This window comes from Myotis nattereri, assembly GCF_964212035.1.
Source record: "Myotis nattereri genome assembly, chromosome: 19".
NCBI classification, from domain to species: Eukaryota; Metazoa; Chordata; class Mammalia; order Chiroptera; family Vespertilionidae; genus Myotis; species Myotis nattereri.
Genome location: NC_138095.1, coordinates 17,679,109 through 17,697,563, shown reverse-complemented (window position 1 = coordinate 17,697,563; position 18,455 = coordinate 17,679,109). Strand labels below are relative to the sequence as shown.

The 18,455-nt window shown below is 38.4% G+C and overlaps 1 protein-coding gene across 1 annotated transcript in view; it reads left to right on the top strand.

Annotated features, from left to right (window-relative positions):
- Window positions 1-18,455, top strand: part of ARHGAP32 (Rho GTPase activating protein 32) — a 104,523-nt gene continuing 86,068 nt past the window's right edge. The window contains exons 1-2 of the mRNA XM_081113980.1: window positions 1-235; window positions 13,267-13,375. Coding sequence (XP_080970106.1) covers window positions 120-235; window positions 13,267-13,375 — 225 coding nt within the window. The 5' untranslated portion in view covers window positions 1-119. The remainder of the gene's footprint in view (window positions 236-13,266; window positions 13,376-18,455) is intronic.

Here is an 18,455-nt window from a genome sequence, read left to right as displayed (position 1 = left end):
GGCATGGCCACATATCACTGGTGTGCCGGCCACGCACCCGAGTGCAGGTAAATAGAGCCGAACAGCCTGAACACCGGCGTTCCCGACTCCATGCCTTGAGGTACACTTTGGACGACAGGATGGAGATGGAGAGTGAGAGCAGCACCTCAGGGGATGACAGTGTCTTTTGGTTGGATTCCGAAGCTGTCACCCAGGTGACTGACAGTGAAGGGGGAGGAAGGGAAGAAACTTGGAGGTAATTATGGAATCCCCAGTTCTCTCTCTCTCTCTCTCTCTCTCTCTCTCTCTCTCTCCACCCCCACGCCCCCTTCCCGTCCTCTGCGTTTTCATCTCTTCTCAGTAAGACTTTCTGTTCTCTGGGGGATGGTTTGGTGCTGTAAGAGGACAGGTTTCTAGTTGTATATCACGCTCTTCACTCCCCAGCTCGCCCTGAGCTTGTAAAATGCATGAGAAATGACTTGTTGGAACACCAGGAAGAGAAGGTGTCAGACAGGTTCTGGAGTGGCATTTCAGGAATTTCAAGTAGAGACTTGGAGTGAACTACTACCCCTTCCTGTGCCTGATTTGTATCGGAGAGATTTAATCTGAATTTGAATATAATAGGACTTTCTCTATTTTTAGAGTGTGTGTGTGTGTGTGTGTCTGCTTTTGGTGCCATACATTCATTTTCATTAAGCATAAATTCATTATTTCATGGCTTTAATCCTTAATCTTCTCTCTGGCCGTATGGCTCCCTCCCTCTACCCCCACCAGTCTTGGTTTGGGCTCTCTGACTGTAAGTCCACAATTCTCCAAGTTGGAGGAGGCTCTCCAGGCTCAATGGTGGTGAAGAAAGAGGTCTCACTCGGCCTGTGGACACAGGGCCATTTGTTCGTTAATTCTGTTGCACTGTTACAGATTTTAGGAGGCTTGATTTTGGCTTTTCTTTTTTCCAAAAGGCTTAGCAAATTAAAGTTTTTTGGAGGCATGAACAAAATCTCTGGAAGAGTGTGTAGTACAGATTATCACTGCCACCCACATGGGCAATTAAACATCATTTATAATTTTACCTGTGAGTACTCGGGTAGGTGAACATACCATTATTTCCATCAGATCTTGTCTTTGTGTTTAGTGTTCCAAAAGAGTATCTCTCTTTCTCAAGGTAAAGGACTTCTGTATCCACAGATTTCATTTTTTCAAGTCTAGGTTAAATGACAGAAGGGATTGGATATTGGGATCTCTTGATAACTCACACTAAATTAGCTAATCAGCGGTTAAAACGAATAAGACATATGTTTAAAATTTTGAAAAATAATGTTAATGCTCAAAGGAACTATTTTATTAGCACATGGCATTCTGGTGCGAACTTTCTCACTCTCTCCATGACTTTATTTAGTCTTTCTTTTTTGAATGTGCCATTTTTCTCCCAAGGTTGCTGGAGTTACTCACTTCTTTGTTTTCAGCGTGGTCATTCTCACGGACAACCAGTAGGAGTAAAGTATTTATTTTGTTTGCATTGATACTGTTTGACCCGGTATTGAAATTGTGGGGTATTTGTCAAAGGAAGAAAACAACCTGGACTCTGTTGTTATAATAGATTCGGTGCTGTGAGCCTCCATTAACTTGTTAGGCAACAAGAGCCTTCCTGGGCATGTGCCCCGACTGTGAATAGAACCAGTGACCTCTTGTTTCCTGGGTCAACGCTCAACCACTGAGCAGCACCAGCCGGACACGGATACTTCTTCTTACATCTAGTACTGTGGGAAGTTGCCCAATCTCCTTCATGACAGTAGTTCAAAGGTGTCTACCGCTGAGTCACAGATCTCTCATTTTCTAATTTCTTACTTGTAGAGGGAAGTTAATGTCTCCCATTTCTCTATGGTAAGATAGTTCTTGGACTGAATATTTACAGATCATTAGAATCCTTAGAATAGAATACTCCTTAGGGATTATCAGAAGGGGAATGTGAGGCAGAAAAGGAAAAACAAATGTTTTAATTCTTTTAAGAAAGAAAAATTCTACTCAGGAGTTGTTATATGCAGTGTACTAACCCAAATATGTTATATACAGAATATTCCTTATCTACTCCTATACAGTAAGTCTTATTTTACCTATTTTCCAGATTAAAAAGTTAAAACTTATAAAGCAATTGACCTTATTGTCAGAATACAGTAGAGCAAAATTCTGAACTCAGGTGTAACTGATGTTGAAAGTGAAAGACTAGTTTTAGAAAAGATTTTTGATATGTCTGCTGCTAAGTGTTATGCTCTGGTCGGTAGTAATAACTGCTGGAGGCTGTAACAGGTAAGCTCAGTTTTGTGAGGAGTTTTGAGCATCCGTGATGTATAGATATGTAACCAATATAAAAGTGAGTTAATGCATACAATCATGTGACCTTATAAAGATACGACCTCTAGGATACCTAGCAATCATTCCTGACTCACATTCACGAAAAGCTCTAGTTCTTTGGTGTTTGAGGGTAGGAAGGGTTATTATATAATCTTTCTTATTTTTTATAGAATCTTTCTTAGTCTTCTCTGACATCACATTATTGGCAGATAACATAGCCTGGCAAGCAGGACATGTAGTTTGAAACAGTTACAGAGATGATATGGTGCATAATTGAACCACATTTTTAGAACTATCTTTTTTTTTTGTTTTTTAATCCTCAACTGGGGACATGCTTAGAGTGAGGAAGGGAGAGAGGAAGAGAGAAGGAGAGAGAAAGAAAGAGAGACTGATGTAAGAGAGAAACATCAATCAGTTGTCTTCTGTATGTGCCCTCACTGAGGACTGAACCTAATCCCAGGTAAACGCCCTGACCAGGAATCAAACCTGCGACTTTTCAGTGCATAGGACGATGCTCAGCCAACTGAGCCACTTCAACCAGGCAGAACTGGTATATCTTTAAAATCAGAGTCTGCAGATGCCCGGATCTCTCAATCAGATCTTCACTTTATCTCCATTGTAAGGTAATTGATTTCAAACGAGACAAGAAACTTCTCACTTCCGTTACACTAGATGATTTGGTGAACATATTTTAATTTTCTTGGCATGTCTATTGCTTTATAGCATCCCAGGACTAATACAGTCCAGGAACTCGATTGGCTGGTTGCTTTATTCATGCGCTGCCTTATTTAAAACGGTACCATAAGCTAGATGTTGCAGCAGTAGAAATAGGTAACAAGGCTTGGAATGTGGTGTTATATTTCTTCTCATTCATGTTTTAATCACATTGAGGACAGTTTACTTTAATGGCTAAATTCTTCTGGAAGTTCCTGCTTTTAATACCTTGACTGTTCCTTTGTCTTCTGTAGAAATTCGTGATTTGGAGGTTCTCAATCACTTTTTATGGGCTTGGAAGGCTAGAGAGGTAGCATTAGCAAGTAACTATTGACATATATGCCAATATCATACTCTGAAACTACTTATCCTTAATAATCTATTATGTACAATGCCAAAAAAGATGTGTATTTTGCAAAAAAGGTTATATTTATATTACTTTATAACCTTTTATGTGTGATCTAGAGTGTAGTTTAGCCGTTCACATATTCTTTCAATATGTGAAATATAACTTGCACCTAACATACCCCTCCCAGTGTTTGAGAAAAATAATAAATTTAATTGTAAACAGCAGAGTCTTATGTGAACATTGCTTTATCTCAGAAAATTTTATGCCATACTGGAGTATAGCCATTAGCCTGACTGCCTTTATAATCTGTGAAATGAATCTGTCTTAATCATGGGGCATGCTAGTACAAGACTCTCTTGGTATTTCAGTCATTAAACTCTTTGCGATGGAATCTAAGGTGAGCCTTTTTTATATCTGTATAAGGTTTTTGAAGGTCAAGACAGGACTTAGAGCACAGAAACTATATAAAATTTCCTAGTTATTAAGTTGTTTATGCACAGTTAAAACTTTAAAAACCTATTTTTCCTTAACTTTTGCATTCAACTTAAACATTAAACTCGCTTAAAACAGTCAATTGTATGTTGAAACTTAGTAAATAAAAATTTCTGAAACATTTAAAATTCTGTTTATAAATGTCATATACTCAGTTTCCTTTAAAAAAAAAATCACGTGACTAGCCTAGCAAGATTATATCTCCCTCTTAAGATTTTCAGAATACTCGTACTTCCTCTTTCTCTCATTTCCCTTCTGCCTAGATGAGACTTTCTGCATTCTTTATTTATCACCATTCTCCCCCACCCCAATCATAGTTTTTTTGTTGAGATTTAATATTTTTATCATTCATTCAGATTTAATTGTACAGGCATACCTAAGAGATATTGTGGGTTTGGCTCCAAACCACTGCAGTAAAGTGAATATTGCACTAAAGCAAGTCACATGACTGTTTTGGTTTCCTAGTGCATGTAAGTTATGCTTACACTATACTGTAGTCTATTAGGTGTGCAGTAGCATTATTTTTTAGACATAATGTACCTGCCTTAATTAAAAATACTTTATTGTTAAAATATGCTAACTATCTCCAGGCTGGTGTGGCTCAGTGGTTGAGCATCGACCTATGAACCAGGAGGTCATGGTTGGATTCCTGGTCAGGGCACAAGCCTAGGTTGCAGACTCAATCCCCAGGAGGGGGCGTGCAGGAGGCAGACAATCAATGATTCTCTCTCATCATTGATGTTTCTCTCTCACTCTCTCTCCCTTCTGCTCTGAAATCAATAATAATAATAATAATAATAATAATAATAATAATAAAAGAAATAACTGTCACCTGAGACTTTAGCTAGTCATAGTCTTTTTGCTCGTGGAGGGTCTTGCCTCTGTGTTGATAGCTGCAGACTGATCAGGGTGGTGGTTGCTGAGCGTTGGGGTTGCTGTGGCAATTTCTCAGTGTACGCTAACAATGAAATTTGCTGCATGATGGATTCTTCCTTTCACGAATGCCTTCTCTGTCGGATGTGATGCTATTTGAAAACATTTACCCACAGTAGAACTTCTTTCAGAATTGGAGTCAGTTCTCTGAAACCCTGCTGCTTCTTTATCAACTCAGTTTGTGTAATATCCTAAGTCCTTTGTTGCTGTTTCAACAATCTTTACAGCATCTTCACCAAGGATAGATTCCATCGGACATCCCTCTCACAATCTGGCTCCTAACTGCTTGACTGCCAGCCAGCCTGATTGCCCCCTAACGGCTCCCCTGCTGGCCTGATTGACGCCTAAACTCTCCCCTGCCAGCCTGATCCCCCCCAACTACCCTCTCCTGCAGGCCTGATTGCCCCCTGCCCCCAACTGCCCTCCCCTGCTGGCCTGATCACCCACAACTGCCCTCCCCTGCCTCGACCCGCCTCCTCCGCTGGGCCCTGCCATCTTGTGACAGCCATCTTGTGACAGCCATCTTGTGACAGCCATCTTGTGATGACATTAGGATGTGATGTGTGAGGGTGTGACGACCACCATGCTATTATTAGTATAGATATAGATTGATTTCAAAGAGGAAAGGAGAGGGAGAGAGATAGAAAACCAATGATGAGAATCACTGATTGGCTGCCTTCTGCACGTGCCCTACTGAGATTGAGCCTGCAACCCGGGCATGTGCCCCGACTGGGAATTGAACCATGACCTCCTGGTTCATAGGTCGATGCTCAGCCACTGAGTCGCACCCACTGGGCTACCATGTTTTCTTTAGTCTTCACATGATGCGTATAGCATCTGCCTTGCTTCTCTTAGGTACAAGCACCCACATTAGGAGCCCTAGTCCTTCTAATTTGTTGTTAAATTTCTTTCCAGGTAGTTTTCCAGGTTTTATTAATTCCTTGGAGTACAGATCTCTCCTCTGTTGTGGAGAGAAGTGGGAGTGTAGCCTTGAACCTTTGGTTTCTCAGTCAGTATGCTCCCACTTGCTTTTTGTCTTCCAGAAGCTTAGCAAGATCACTGGCCAGCCGATCCCAGGCATGCCTTTTTGCTAAAGATTTGCTTTTATTAGCTTACTTTTCAGAAAGTGGGAGAAGGAGAGATCTGTTCCTCTACATATATGCAGACTTGATGGCAAGCCTACTGGAGTTTTCTCATGGCTCTGAGAGGGAGCTTTTGTCTTGGTATCTGTTCCCCAGTCCAGTGGTCCTTAGAGATGGGGTTGGCTTGTTTCAGTGTCTTCTCTAGGCTGGAAAGTGGGATAATCCAGGAGAAAATGGCCTATCACATCGGAGTGACTGAGATGTGTTAATGTGTTTCAATTTTTCTATCTGCATAACAGGGCTAATGATAGTGGATCAGACAGTAACCATTGAGAAGATATAATGGAAGGGAAGGTGCCATTTTTAAGAGCAACCAAAAAGATAGCATAATCAAAAGTAAACTTAATAAGGAACTCTAAGACCGATATAAAAATCTAAAACATTACTAAATGTTTTGAACAAATGAATACTGTACCTTGTCATACCTGGGAATATTCAACATTATGAAAATGTCAATTTATTATAAATGTAATGTGCTAATAAGAATGCTTTTTAAAAACCTAGATAGATTGATCTAGAAATTAAATTGATCTTGGCTTAATAACTTAGACAAGAAACCTTTTCTGGAAAATAAACAAAGCAAGTATTGCCCTGGCCGGTGTGGCTCAGTTGGTTGGGTGTTGTCCTGGCCATTGAAATGTTGCCAGTCCATTCCTAGTTAAGGCACATGCACAGGTTGTGGGCTTGATCACCAGTAGAGGGCATGCAGGAGGCAGCCAGTTGATTCAAGTTTCTCTCCCTCTCTCTAAATCAATAAAAAATCCTAAAAAAAAAAAAGCAAGGATAGTGGATATGACTAGTGCAGCCAGATATTATACTTAGAAAGTCTCAATAATTAAAACCTTGTGGTATTGTCATGGATAGTAGGCATAATGGGTAGAATGGAAAGCTTAGAAATATACTCAAATAGACGCGGTAAAGATGCCTTCTCAAAACCAATGGGATAGAATGTACTATTCAATAAATACTTTGTGGGAAACTGGATGCTCATCTGCAGAAAATAAAATGGGAGTTCTACCTCATCCAAGGATAAATTCCAAATGATCAAAGATATAAGCATACTAAATGAAACCATAAATTTTTTAAAAGAAAACATGGGAAAATTTTAAAAAATTATTTTGGATCGGGGTACGCATTTTTGAACTATGATTTAAAATGCAAACCAATAAAAGAAAGGGTTGTGAAATTCAGCTATATTAAATATAAAACATATGTATTATAAAAAACCAAAATGAGCAAGGACAAATGATATCCTGGAAAAACACACAGATAAAGAACTAATCTGTTTAATATACATATAATGAACTAAAAATAGATTTAAAAAAGACTAACAACCCAGTAGAAAAATGGGCTAGTGCATGAAAATAATTTTTTTCATTGATGAGAATTCTCAGGTATACTTGTGCATGTGTAGTAGTGACATATTTACAATCTTTTTGTAGCATTGTTTGTAATAGCAAAAGGTTGGAAATAATTCAAATATTATTCAGTAGGGGACTGGTTAAGTAAGTCATGGAATATCTAGTTAGTGAAAACAACAAGGAAGCTCTTTATATACTAACCTGAGGCCCGGTGCACGCATTGGGGGGGGCGGGGTCTCCACAGCCTGGCCTGCGCCTCTTGCATCTGGGACCCCTCAGGGGATGTCTGCCTGCCTGCTCGCTGTGCTTGCCAGCCGTGAGCCTGGCTTCTGGCTGAGCAGCACCCGCCCTGTGGGAGTGCACTGACCACCAAGGGGCAGCTCCTGCATTGAGCGTCTGCCTCCTGGTAGTCAGTGCGCATCATAGCGACCAGTCTTTCCACTGGTCATTCCCCCGTTCGGCCAATTTGCATATTAGGCTTTTATTATATAGGATGTGTGAAGTTCTCCAGGGTATATTAGAAAACGATGCAACAGTGTGTACACATACTTTTTATGTGAAAAGTAGGGTGGCAATGGAGGAATAAAAATTATTATTATTATTTTTTTACACAGAGCATGTTTACACATTGTTTCTATATTTTGTTTTGTGTGTATATGTTCTTTAATATATATGAACAATCTCTCTCTCTATATGTTTATATATACAGACATAGTTAGTTGCACTTTGCTGATACTGTTTTTGTGGGTTTTTTACACAAATTGAAGGTAAGACTCTCTATCAGCAAAAAGATTATGACTCACTGAAGGCTTTGGTGACGCTTAGCATTTTTTAGCAATAAAGTTTTTTTGTGCTTTTTTGTTGTCAATTCTCACCTGAGGATATTTTTCCCCATTGAATTTTAGAGGGAGTGGCAGGGAGGCGGGGTGTGGGGAGGGGGGGGAGAAGATCATTGTGAGAGAGAGAGAGACATGGATTGGGCTGGGGATCAAACCTTCAATCCAGGTATGTGCCCTTGACTGGGGATCGAACCTGCTATCTTTCAGTGTTCTGGCTGAAGCTCTAACCATGGAGCTACCTGTCAGGACAGCAATCAGTTTTTAAAATCAAGTTTTATGCACATTGTTTTTTGACATAATGCTATTGTGCACCCAGTAGACTACAGTATAATGTAAACGTAGCTTTTATATGTCTTGGGAAACAAAATATGGGTGGCTCTATTTATGAAACTATAATTAATAAAACTATAATTAATCACTTTAAGGGTTAAATAAGTCCATAATTTAAAGAGAACAAGAGTCAAATAAATAGATATTAAGTGTTTATGGTGTTGATTCATTGTGACATGACCCAATGCATATAAATAATTTTTATACCTTTTAAAATAATGTGTAACATTTGCCAATACACTTATTTAGATATAATTTGCATATCATAGTCCACAAATCATAAGCATGTATAGCTTGAAGAATTTATATAGGTGTATATGCCCAGGTAACACAATGCAGTTAAGATATAAATTATTTCCAGCACCTCACAAGCCCGTTGCCTCTCCTAGTCAGTACCTCTCCCAAAGGTACATTATTCTGACTTCTGTCACAATAGATTATTTTTGCTTGTTTTTGAACTTAATGTAAATAAAATTATACAATAGGTACTCTTTTTTTCAGCTTTATTGAGATATGATTAACATATAACATTGTGTAAGTGTAAGGTAAAACAATGAGATGTGTTTCTTAATTTCCAAACATTTGGGAGAATTTGTAGTTATCTTTTTTGTAGTAATTGATTTTTAGTGTAATTCTAGAAAGGTCACAAGTCACTTCATTCATAATTTAAATTCTTTGTTGAGATTTACTTTATTGTCTACGTATTGTCTCTTGATAAATGTTTTAGATGTACCTGAAAAGAATGCATATTCCGTAGTTGGGTTTAATGTTCTATGTTAGTTCAGGTTGGAATACTGGTTTCAAACGTTCTGTATACTTACGACATTTTTTTCTGTCTGATTATTCTGTCAATTACTGAGAAATATTTATTAAGATCTGCAACTGTAATTGCGGGTTTATCTCTTTTCCTTTTAGTTCTTTCAGATTTGCTTTATGTGTTTTAAAGCTGTGTTAATTGTCACATACAGATTTTATTATATCACCCTATTCGTTTGACACATCATTGTGAAATGTGTTTCCTTTATTTTAATGGACTTTTTTTTTGGTCCACTTACTCGTTTTTGAGGTATAATTCACATACTAAAATTCATTCTTTTAAATTCTACAATTAAATGGTTTTTAATATATTCACAAAGTTATACAACTACCACCATTATCTAATTGTGAACATTCCAGAAAGAAATCTCCTTTTCATTAGTAGTAGTTCTCCCATATCCTCCTACCCTGAGTCCCTGGCAACCACCAATATACTTTCTGTCTCTATGGATTTGACTAATCTGGACATCTTGTTTATATGGAATCAAATAATATGTGGCCTTTTGTGTCTGACTTCTTTCATTTAGCAAAAGGCTTTTACTATTCATCCATGCAATGGCATGAATCAGCACTTCATTCTCTGTTTTAATAGCTGAATAATTTTATTATATGGACCTGGTACATTTTGTTTCTTCATTTTTCAGTTGATGGACACTTTGGTGGCTCATAGTTTTTGTCTGTTATGAATAATATTGGTATGAATATCTATGTACACGTTCTTGGTGGATATATGTTTTTATTTCTCTTGGTTTAATACCTAGGAATGGAATTGCTGGATCATAAGGTATTTGTATTTTGTAAAACTGCCAACCTGTTTTCTACAGTGGCTGCAACATTTAAATTTCTACGAGCAATGAGTGAGGGTTCCAGTTTCTCCACATGCTTGCTTACTGGCGCATTCAATTTAAAAACTACAATAATGTACTGGGATTAAAGTTTACCATCTTGGTTTTTTTTTATTCTTTCCTGCTTTCTTTTGGATTAATCAAGCATGTTTTATTTTTCAAAATGTTCTCCTCTATCAGGTTTTTAGTTATACATTTATTTATTATTCTTTTAGTGGTTACCATAGAGATTGCAACTTTTATCTTTGACTTACTGCATTCTCTAAGATTGGACTTATTTCACTTCTCAAAAAATAGAGGACTCTTAAACTGTGTGCATGTACGTTTCCAATCCTCTGTGCTTTGTTTATTATAAACCTCTGAGGATGTTATTTTTGTGTGTGCTTTAGTTAGCTTTAACACCAATATTTACGTAAATTTTCCTACATTTTGTTCTTTATTACACTCTTTGTTCATTTCTGAGGTTCTGGGGTCAGTTTCTTTTGGTGGGAAGAACGCTCCTTTTATTTTCCAGTTTTTCTGGTGGGAAATTCTTTCATCTTTTGTTTGAAAATAACTTACTTTACATGATTTTACAAGGAGGAGAATTCTAGGCTGGCAGTATTTTTCCTTTTATTAAGTTGAAGATTTTCTCCATTATCTTCTCATTTCCATTGAAATATCCTCTGACATTGTTATTATTGCTTCTTTGAAGTCAACTTGTCTTTTATTTTTTTTTTTTTAAGATTTTTAAAATATATATTTCTATCAATTTCAGAGAGGAAGGGAGAGGGAGAGAGAGTTAAAAACATCAATGATGAGAGAGAATCATCGATCGGCTGCCTCCTGCATTCCCCCTACTAGGGATTGAGTCCGTAACCCAGGCATGTGCCCCGGATGGTGATGGAACCTCGGACCAAACCCGGGACCTTTGAGTCTGAAGGCCGACGCTCTAGCCAGTGAGCCAGACCAGCTAGGGCTCAACTTGTCTCTTATTCTCTAGCTGTTTTTAAGAATGTCTTTGTTTTGTTTTTTAAATAAATGCTGTTTAAAAATCCTGCTTGAGGACTTCTTCAATCTGTAGTTGGATGACTTTCATCAGTTTTGAAAAGTTTTTGGCCATTATTTTTTCAAATATTGCTTTTGTCCCTTTCTCTCATTCTATTTCTTATCTCCGAGTTGCTAGCTTTAGACATATTTGAGACCTTTTACCAAGTCTCTTTGCTGTTCTGTGTATTTCTGTTTCTATTGTCTTTGTTCTTCAGTGTAGAACCATCTGCTAGTTCACTAATCCTCTCTTTAGCCACGCCCATTGTTCTGTTAAACCCATCCATTGAGTTCTTAATTTCAGATATTTTATTTTTTGGATGAACATTTTTTTTGTTTTTCATAATTACAATTTTCTTTTGAAGTACTTTATCTTTTCATCTATTTTATTATAAACATACTTTTCTCTGAACGCATTAATTATAAATATTTTTAACAGCTTGATACTGAATTCTTCTTACCAGTTGTGTCTCTCTCTTCTACCCATGCCTGGTCCTAGTGACTGCTTGTGAGTTAGGTCATCTTGGATATTCCTGTCTTTCCTTGGAGTTTAGGCCAGTAGTGGGTTGCCACCAGACCTCGGTTTTTTGGTGGATTCAAGAAAAGTGATGATTTCGTAGATTATCTGTCTTGTTGTTAGGCTGGGAGTGATGCTTTCTACATCATACCCAGAAGCCAGAAATCCGTCATAACCACTTTTAAGCCCCTTTCTGATAATTCTAAAATCTGAATCAAACGTGACTCTTTCTCTGTTTTGACTGCGTTTTTTCAAAATTTTGTTCATTTGTTCCTGTTTTCTTAAAGCTCGCCTTATAATGTTTATTGGCTACCAGACAAGGCGGATGAAAAATTTGCAAGGGGCCTGTAGAATGTTATTTTCCTCTGAAGAGAGTTAATTTTTCTTCTGAAAGTTCTGACCATGCCCGAGGCTCGGTTTGGGGCTTTGTTTGAGCTCCTCTGTTGCTATTTTGTCCTTAGTCCTGAGGCGTGGCTTTTCTGGAGTCTCAGTTGAGAGTCCAGCTTTCTTTGTTTTGTTTGTGTTTTCAGTGCCCCTCTGTTTGGGGCAGTGCTTGCCAACCTCCCTTTCCTCAGCTTGGCCAGCCTGTGAAATGTCTGCTGGGCCCACTAGTTACCCCGCAGCTGTTTTTTTGATAGGTTTCTTGGCATCTTGTCCTACCTACGTACAAGCTGAGGAGTCAGTTCACAATTTGAGGGGAATTTCCATGTCTATTTTTGGACTCTTCCTCTACAGGTCTTTGAGGGGTGGCATTTTTTTTTACCCTGAATCCCCATCTGCTTTGATGACCCCAACATCCAACCTCTGCCTCTTCAGCCTAGTTACGCTATCATATTATCCTCAATCATTGATTTGTATAGTCTGTTATACAAAAGGAATGATTAAGTATGGACTTTGCTTCATGGGTTTTCTTCTCTCAAAGAATGTAGCCCCAGATATACTATTTGTATGGATTGCTTTCTTGTGCCTTCAGGCAAGAAGCTTTATATGATTTGTCTAAAATTCATAGTTATTCTCCTTGAGAATGTTAGTTTAATACACTGTCCTCCATAAATTGGAAAAAAAAAAGTACTGTATCTGTCCCTTCATCCTGAAATTTTACTAATGCTTAGCACAGTTCTTTAATATTGACCACTGTTGCAAATCTTTTCAAGGTACCAACTATGTTGAACTGATAAAAATCAGTGCTTATATAACTAGAGGCCCAATGCATGAAATTCGTGCAAGGGGCTCGGCCCTCGCAGCCCCGGTTTCATCCGGAAGGTCGTCCGGATGGTCGTTCTGCTGTTCGGTCTAATTAGCATATTAGCTCTTTATTATATAGGATTATCACAAATCATAAAGGTTAACTAGTTAAAGACCTCAGTTTTATCTCCTGGAAAAAAAGCAGGTGTTTGGTACATCAGGAAAGATCTCCGAAAACTAGAGTAGAAATAGAGGAACAATACTAGCCCACCAAAGCTCTTTTAAGTAAACTTTAAATCTCACGTAATTTTCTGTTCTTTGAATTGTAGTCATTGGAAAGTTTTTATAGAAGCATAAATTCTTATCAAAGTCTCACTTTTGATCTCTAGGAAGATGAAGTCCTCGGCACATTCTGAAGAGGATGATTTTGTTCCAGAACTACACAGAAACGTCCACCCCCGAGAACGGCCCGATTGGGAGGAAACACTGAGCGCAATGGTAAATCCGTGTTATGAATGTGGATGCATGCATTTATTACAATATATTTTTATCGATTTCAGAGAGGGAGAGGGAGAGATAGAAACAATGACCAGAGAGAATCATTGATTGGCTGCCTCCTGCATACCCCCTACTGGGGATCAAGCCCACAACCTGAGCATATGCCCTTGACTGGAATCAAACCCTTTGGTCTGCAAGCTGATCGATGCTCTAGCCACTGAGCCAAACCGGCTAGGGCAAAGAATTATCAAACAAAGAGTAAAATCAAATTGGAAATGCACCTCTTCCTGAAATAGATATTTTGCAATTAGTGTATATATTTATGAGTACATACCACTTAATGCTGGAATGGATGCATGCATATTTTACTTACATAAGAAAGAGGAGCTGAAGAAGCCTTACTTACAGAAAATGTGTTGCTGTTGTTGCTTTGTTCTTTTATTGAGGAAAAATTTATTCCAGGCACTGGTTTAGACTCTGCGGGTAGAACCCTGAACAAAACACGAATTTCCTGCCTTCGTGGAGCTTATATTTTAACGGGGTAGGAGGAAATGTGATTAATTAAATATATAAGATGTAAAGTGGTGGTATGTGCTATTGTAGAAAACGAATGCAGAGTAGTAGGGTTACAGAGGGTAGGGCAGTGTGAAAGGATAGTTGCTAGTTATACTAGTACACGGTGGGTACAGACAGCCTCTGGGACAGCGGTTCTCAACCTGTGGGTCGCGACCCCTTTGGGGGTCGAACGACCCTTTCACAGGGGTCGTCTAAGACCATTGGAAAACACATATATGATTACACATTGTTTTTGTGATTAATCCCTATGCTTTAATTATGTTCGATTTGTAACAGTGAAATTGGGGGTCACCACAACATGAGGAACTGTATTAAAGGGTCGTGGCATTAGGAAGGTTGAGAACCACTGCTCTGGGAGGTGATTTATCTGGAACAGGTCATTTCAGGCAGTGGAAGAACAAGTTAAAGTCTGGGGCAGAGGATTAAAAAGCGTTGGGACAAACCCCCCAAAGAGGACATGTGGCTGAAAGTGAGCCGGGGGAAAGTGGAAGGAGTTGAGGTCAGAGAAGGGGTTTGGGTGAGTGGAGAGCAGATCTTGTAGTTTCTTGTTGTCCATAAGGTCTTTGGTTTTTTTATTTGGGTGAGGGAAATCACTGGTGGATTTTTGGCTGAAAAGTAACATAATCCGGCTTAAAATTTTAAAGGGAGTCTCTGGTTGTTGTGAATAGGCTAAATGGGGAGTTAAAAGAGGAAATAAGGAGACCAGTTAGAAGATGATTGGATGAATGATAATGATAAGCTTGAACCAGGATGGTAGATACGATGAAAAATGGTTAGATTCTGGATATAGTTTTACAGATAAAAGCCAACCGTTTTTGGCTGATGAATGGGATACAGAGAGCGAGATAAAGAGAAGCCAAGGGTGACTTCAAGTGTTTTTGGCTTTGATCAACCTGAAGAATGGAGTTTACATTCACTGAGATGTTGGAAAAGCACTTTTTGTTGGGGGATTAGGTGGACCAATCCCATGCAGTATAGTTTTCCACATAAATTTAAAATACCCATTTAATCTAGTATAACATGATGTAATTCCGGTCTCTTAATAAGAACAATGAAATCTTTCTGTGGAAAGTAACATTTTATTTAATTGTAATTAAAAGTTAGTGTTTCTCATCATGAAAATTGAATGCGAATGTTCATCTGTCAGTGCAGATCAGTAATGAGATTTTACATATTTCACTTTTGAAAATGCCTTTTCACTCGGATATGTCCTGCCAAATACTGACATCTGTGTGTGAGCATATGATTTTAATTGAGCGTATTCATTGCTTAGAAGGCATTTTCAGGACTCTATTAGATTATTCGTTTAATATTTGCCTTTTAGCATAACATTGCAAACTTCGATTTGAAGGTTAGAAGGAAGCGCCTCCGTTGCACAGTGAAGTGGATTTTGCAATATGGAAATTTACTTTGCATTTGCAGTGTAGTCTGAAAAAGCCTGCTGGAAGTGGAGTTGGAGCTTGGAAAATATATGCACTGCAAGTTGATGTGGTGATGGAGATCTCCCATCTCGGTTACATGTTTGATAGCTGGAAAGGATGTATAACAGCTCATGATTACTTGCCATTCTGACAGTATTATCCCCGTGTAAGTTTTGCCTTGTAATTTTAGGTAGAATTCATTAAGAAATAGCATCAAATGTGCAGCAGAAACTAATTACAAAGGCCATTTAGTGTTCAGTAGCAGAGGTGGAAAGGATGTCCAATCCTTTCTCTGCTCCACGCATATTTTTTTGCCCTAATCAGTTTTAATGTCTCTTAGTAGATTCTACTTCAGGTTGTACTGGACTAATGTTTGCTGAGTTTACTTGAGAATATTGTCGCCTGTAGTTTCCCTGTGCAGACTGTTCATAGGAACTAATTCTTGAGCCATTTTAAACTTGGCATTGCCTCCTCGACCATTGAGCTATATTGGCTATGTTTGAGAGTCAAGGAAAGCCAATTGCAGTCATTTGCCTTGTTTTTTTTAAAATATACTATTAATTTTGCTCCCAATAACCTCAACTCTTCAAACAGCCGTTCTGACCAAAAGGCTAATAGGCTTAAACAGTCTGTTTTTTTCTGGATGCATTTCTTTGGCGGCTGCAGTCAAATACGATTTAATGGATTCACCACTGGTAAGTGGTACCATGACTTTCCTTGTTGGCTAACCAATGAGCAACCTGGAAATTTACTTTGGATGCAGCCTTGTTTCTGTTTTTGTGAAGAAGTCCTGTGTGGTGATGATAACCTTTTAGAATTTTGGAATTTTTCAGATCATGGCTTTCCTATTATTTGAGAATATTGTGATGAGTGCAGAGTTTGGTAATATTGATGTATATTCTATCTTTCAGCATAACTGTAGTGTCATTGGGTAATAAGCACAATGTTCTACCATCTGATTTGCTAACAAAACCATACTCTTCTGTGCTTTTAAAGCGTGACATTCAAAGTCCACTTGTCTCTTCTTTGCTTATTTTTACATGATCGGTACCAAGTGGTAATTTAAGAAATGTGGTATGGTAATACCTGTGGAACTTGAAATGCTGTTGAATTATAACTCAGCTAGAGGCCCGATGCATGAAATTCGTGCAAGAGGCTCGGCCCTCACAGCCCTGGCTTCATCCAGAAGGTCGTTTGGCTGTCTGGTCTAATTAGCATATTACACTTTTATTATTATAGATACTGCAGTTTATGGTGGGCGTGTGGATTGATGAGAGTGCCACGGAAGGTCTCTCACAGCTACTCAGCCCTGTCATTGTAAAATGAGAGCAGCCACAGATAATACATTGAGTGTAGCTGTGTCCCCATAAAATGTTATTTGTGGACACTGATATTTGAATGTCATGTAATTTTCACATGTCATTAGATAATCATACTTCTTTTGATTCCCCCCTCCCCCTAACATTAAAAAAATGTACAAAACATTTTTAGCTTATGGGCTACACAGAAGCAGGCAGTGGGTGGGTTGGCCCTGGATTCGTGGCCCCTGCCTTGTTATATAATTGTAACTTAAGAGGTAAGACTCTCTTAAACCTTCCAGACAGAAAAGGGTTTTATTTTACTTCTCATATGTTATTCATATCTCTCTTGTAATATTTACCCTCATCCTAGTTGGCTAGTCATATCTCTCTTGTAATACCTACTCTCATCCTAGTTGGCTGTTTTCCTCACCACATTGTGAGATCTCTGAGGAGGCGTGGGGATCATTTTGTATTCATTTTACTGAAGGATGAAGTTTAGAAGAGGATGTAAGCATGACTCTCAGACAAATATAAAATGAACACATACCGAAGATATTTCACTCATTAATTAATGAAGGAATCAGTCAAGTGTTACAACTGGTTCAAAGGAGAATTTGATGTTACAAGTTCACCTTTCTGCGGAGGTGTAAAATAGCCAGGCAAACAAAGCAAGCCCCACACCCCTGTGGAATCAGGTAATCCCTGGAGGTGCCAGCATTCCATCGAAAGGATGGATATTCAGTAATCTCTGCCATTTTTAAATCTTCCACATTTGCCTCATACAATTCTTATAACCTCCCCGAAACCTACATTGAATTTATCGAATGGGAAGAAAGGTGTTATCTGTTATTATATGGTGGTTTGTATTAAAATGTCATATGCCGCATACATTGAAAGCTAATGAATTATCCTTTTTGGAGTCCACATTGATATGTTTATGGAAATTACCAATTATATCATCCTAGAGGCCCGATGCATGAGCAGGCCTTCCTTCCCCAGGCTGCCGACACGGGCTTCCCTCTCGCACCCAGGACCCGGGCTTCCCTTGCAGCCCTGTCTGGAAGGACTTCTGGTCTGATTAGCATATTACGCTTCCATTATTATAGATGTGGTAGCACCTTATTGTATTATTAGTTTGGTATTCTAATTTTTTCATGTGTAAGTTTATTTTGTTTTGATTTTTTTAATTCTCACTTGAGGATCTTTATCCCATTGAAAAATATCCTCAAGTGAGGATTAACAGTCAATGACGTGTCTTTCCGTGTTCAGGTTATGCATCTCCTTGGTTAAGTTTATTCCTAGATGTTTTATTCTTTTTGATGTAATTATAAATGGGATTGTTTTATTAATTTCTCTTTCTGATGGTTTGTTATTTGCCTTGAGAAGTACAACTGATTTTTGTCTAACGATTTTATATCCTGCAACTTTGAATTCATTTATTGGTCGTCAGTTTTTTAGGGGTACCTTTGGGGTTTTCTGTATGTCACCTGCAAATAGTGATAGTTTTATTTCTTCCTTTCCAAATTGGTTGCCTTTTTTTTTTCTTCTTGCCTAATTGCTCTGGCTGGGACTATGTTAAAAAGACAAGGTGAGAGAGAGGAGGCATCTTTGTCTTGTTCTTGATTTCGGAAGAAAAGCTTTCATGTTTCTGTATGATGTTAGCTGTGGGCTTGCCATATATGGCTTTATTATGTTGAAGTACTTTCCCTCTCTGTTCACTTTATTGAGAGCTTTCATGACAAATATATGTGGAATTTTGTCAAATGCTTTTGCTTCATGCAT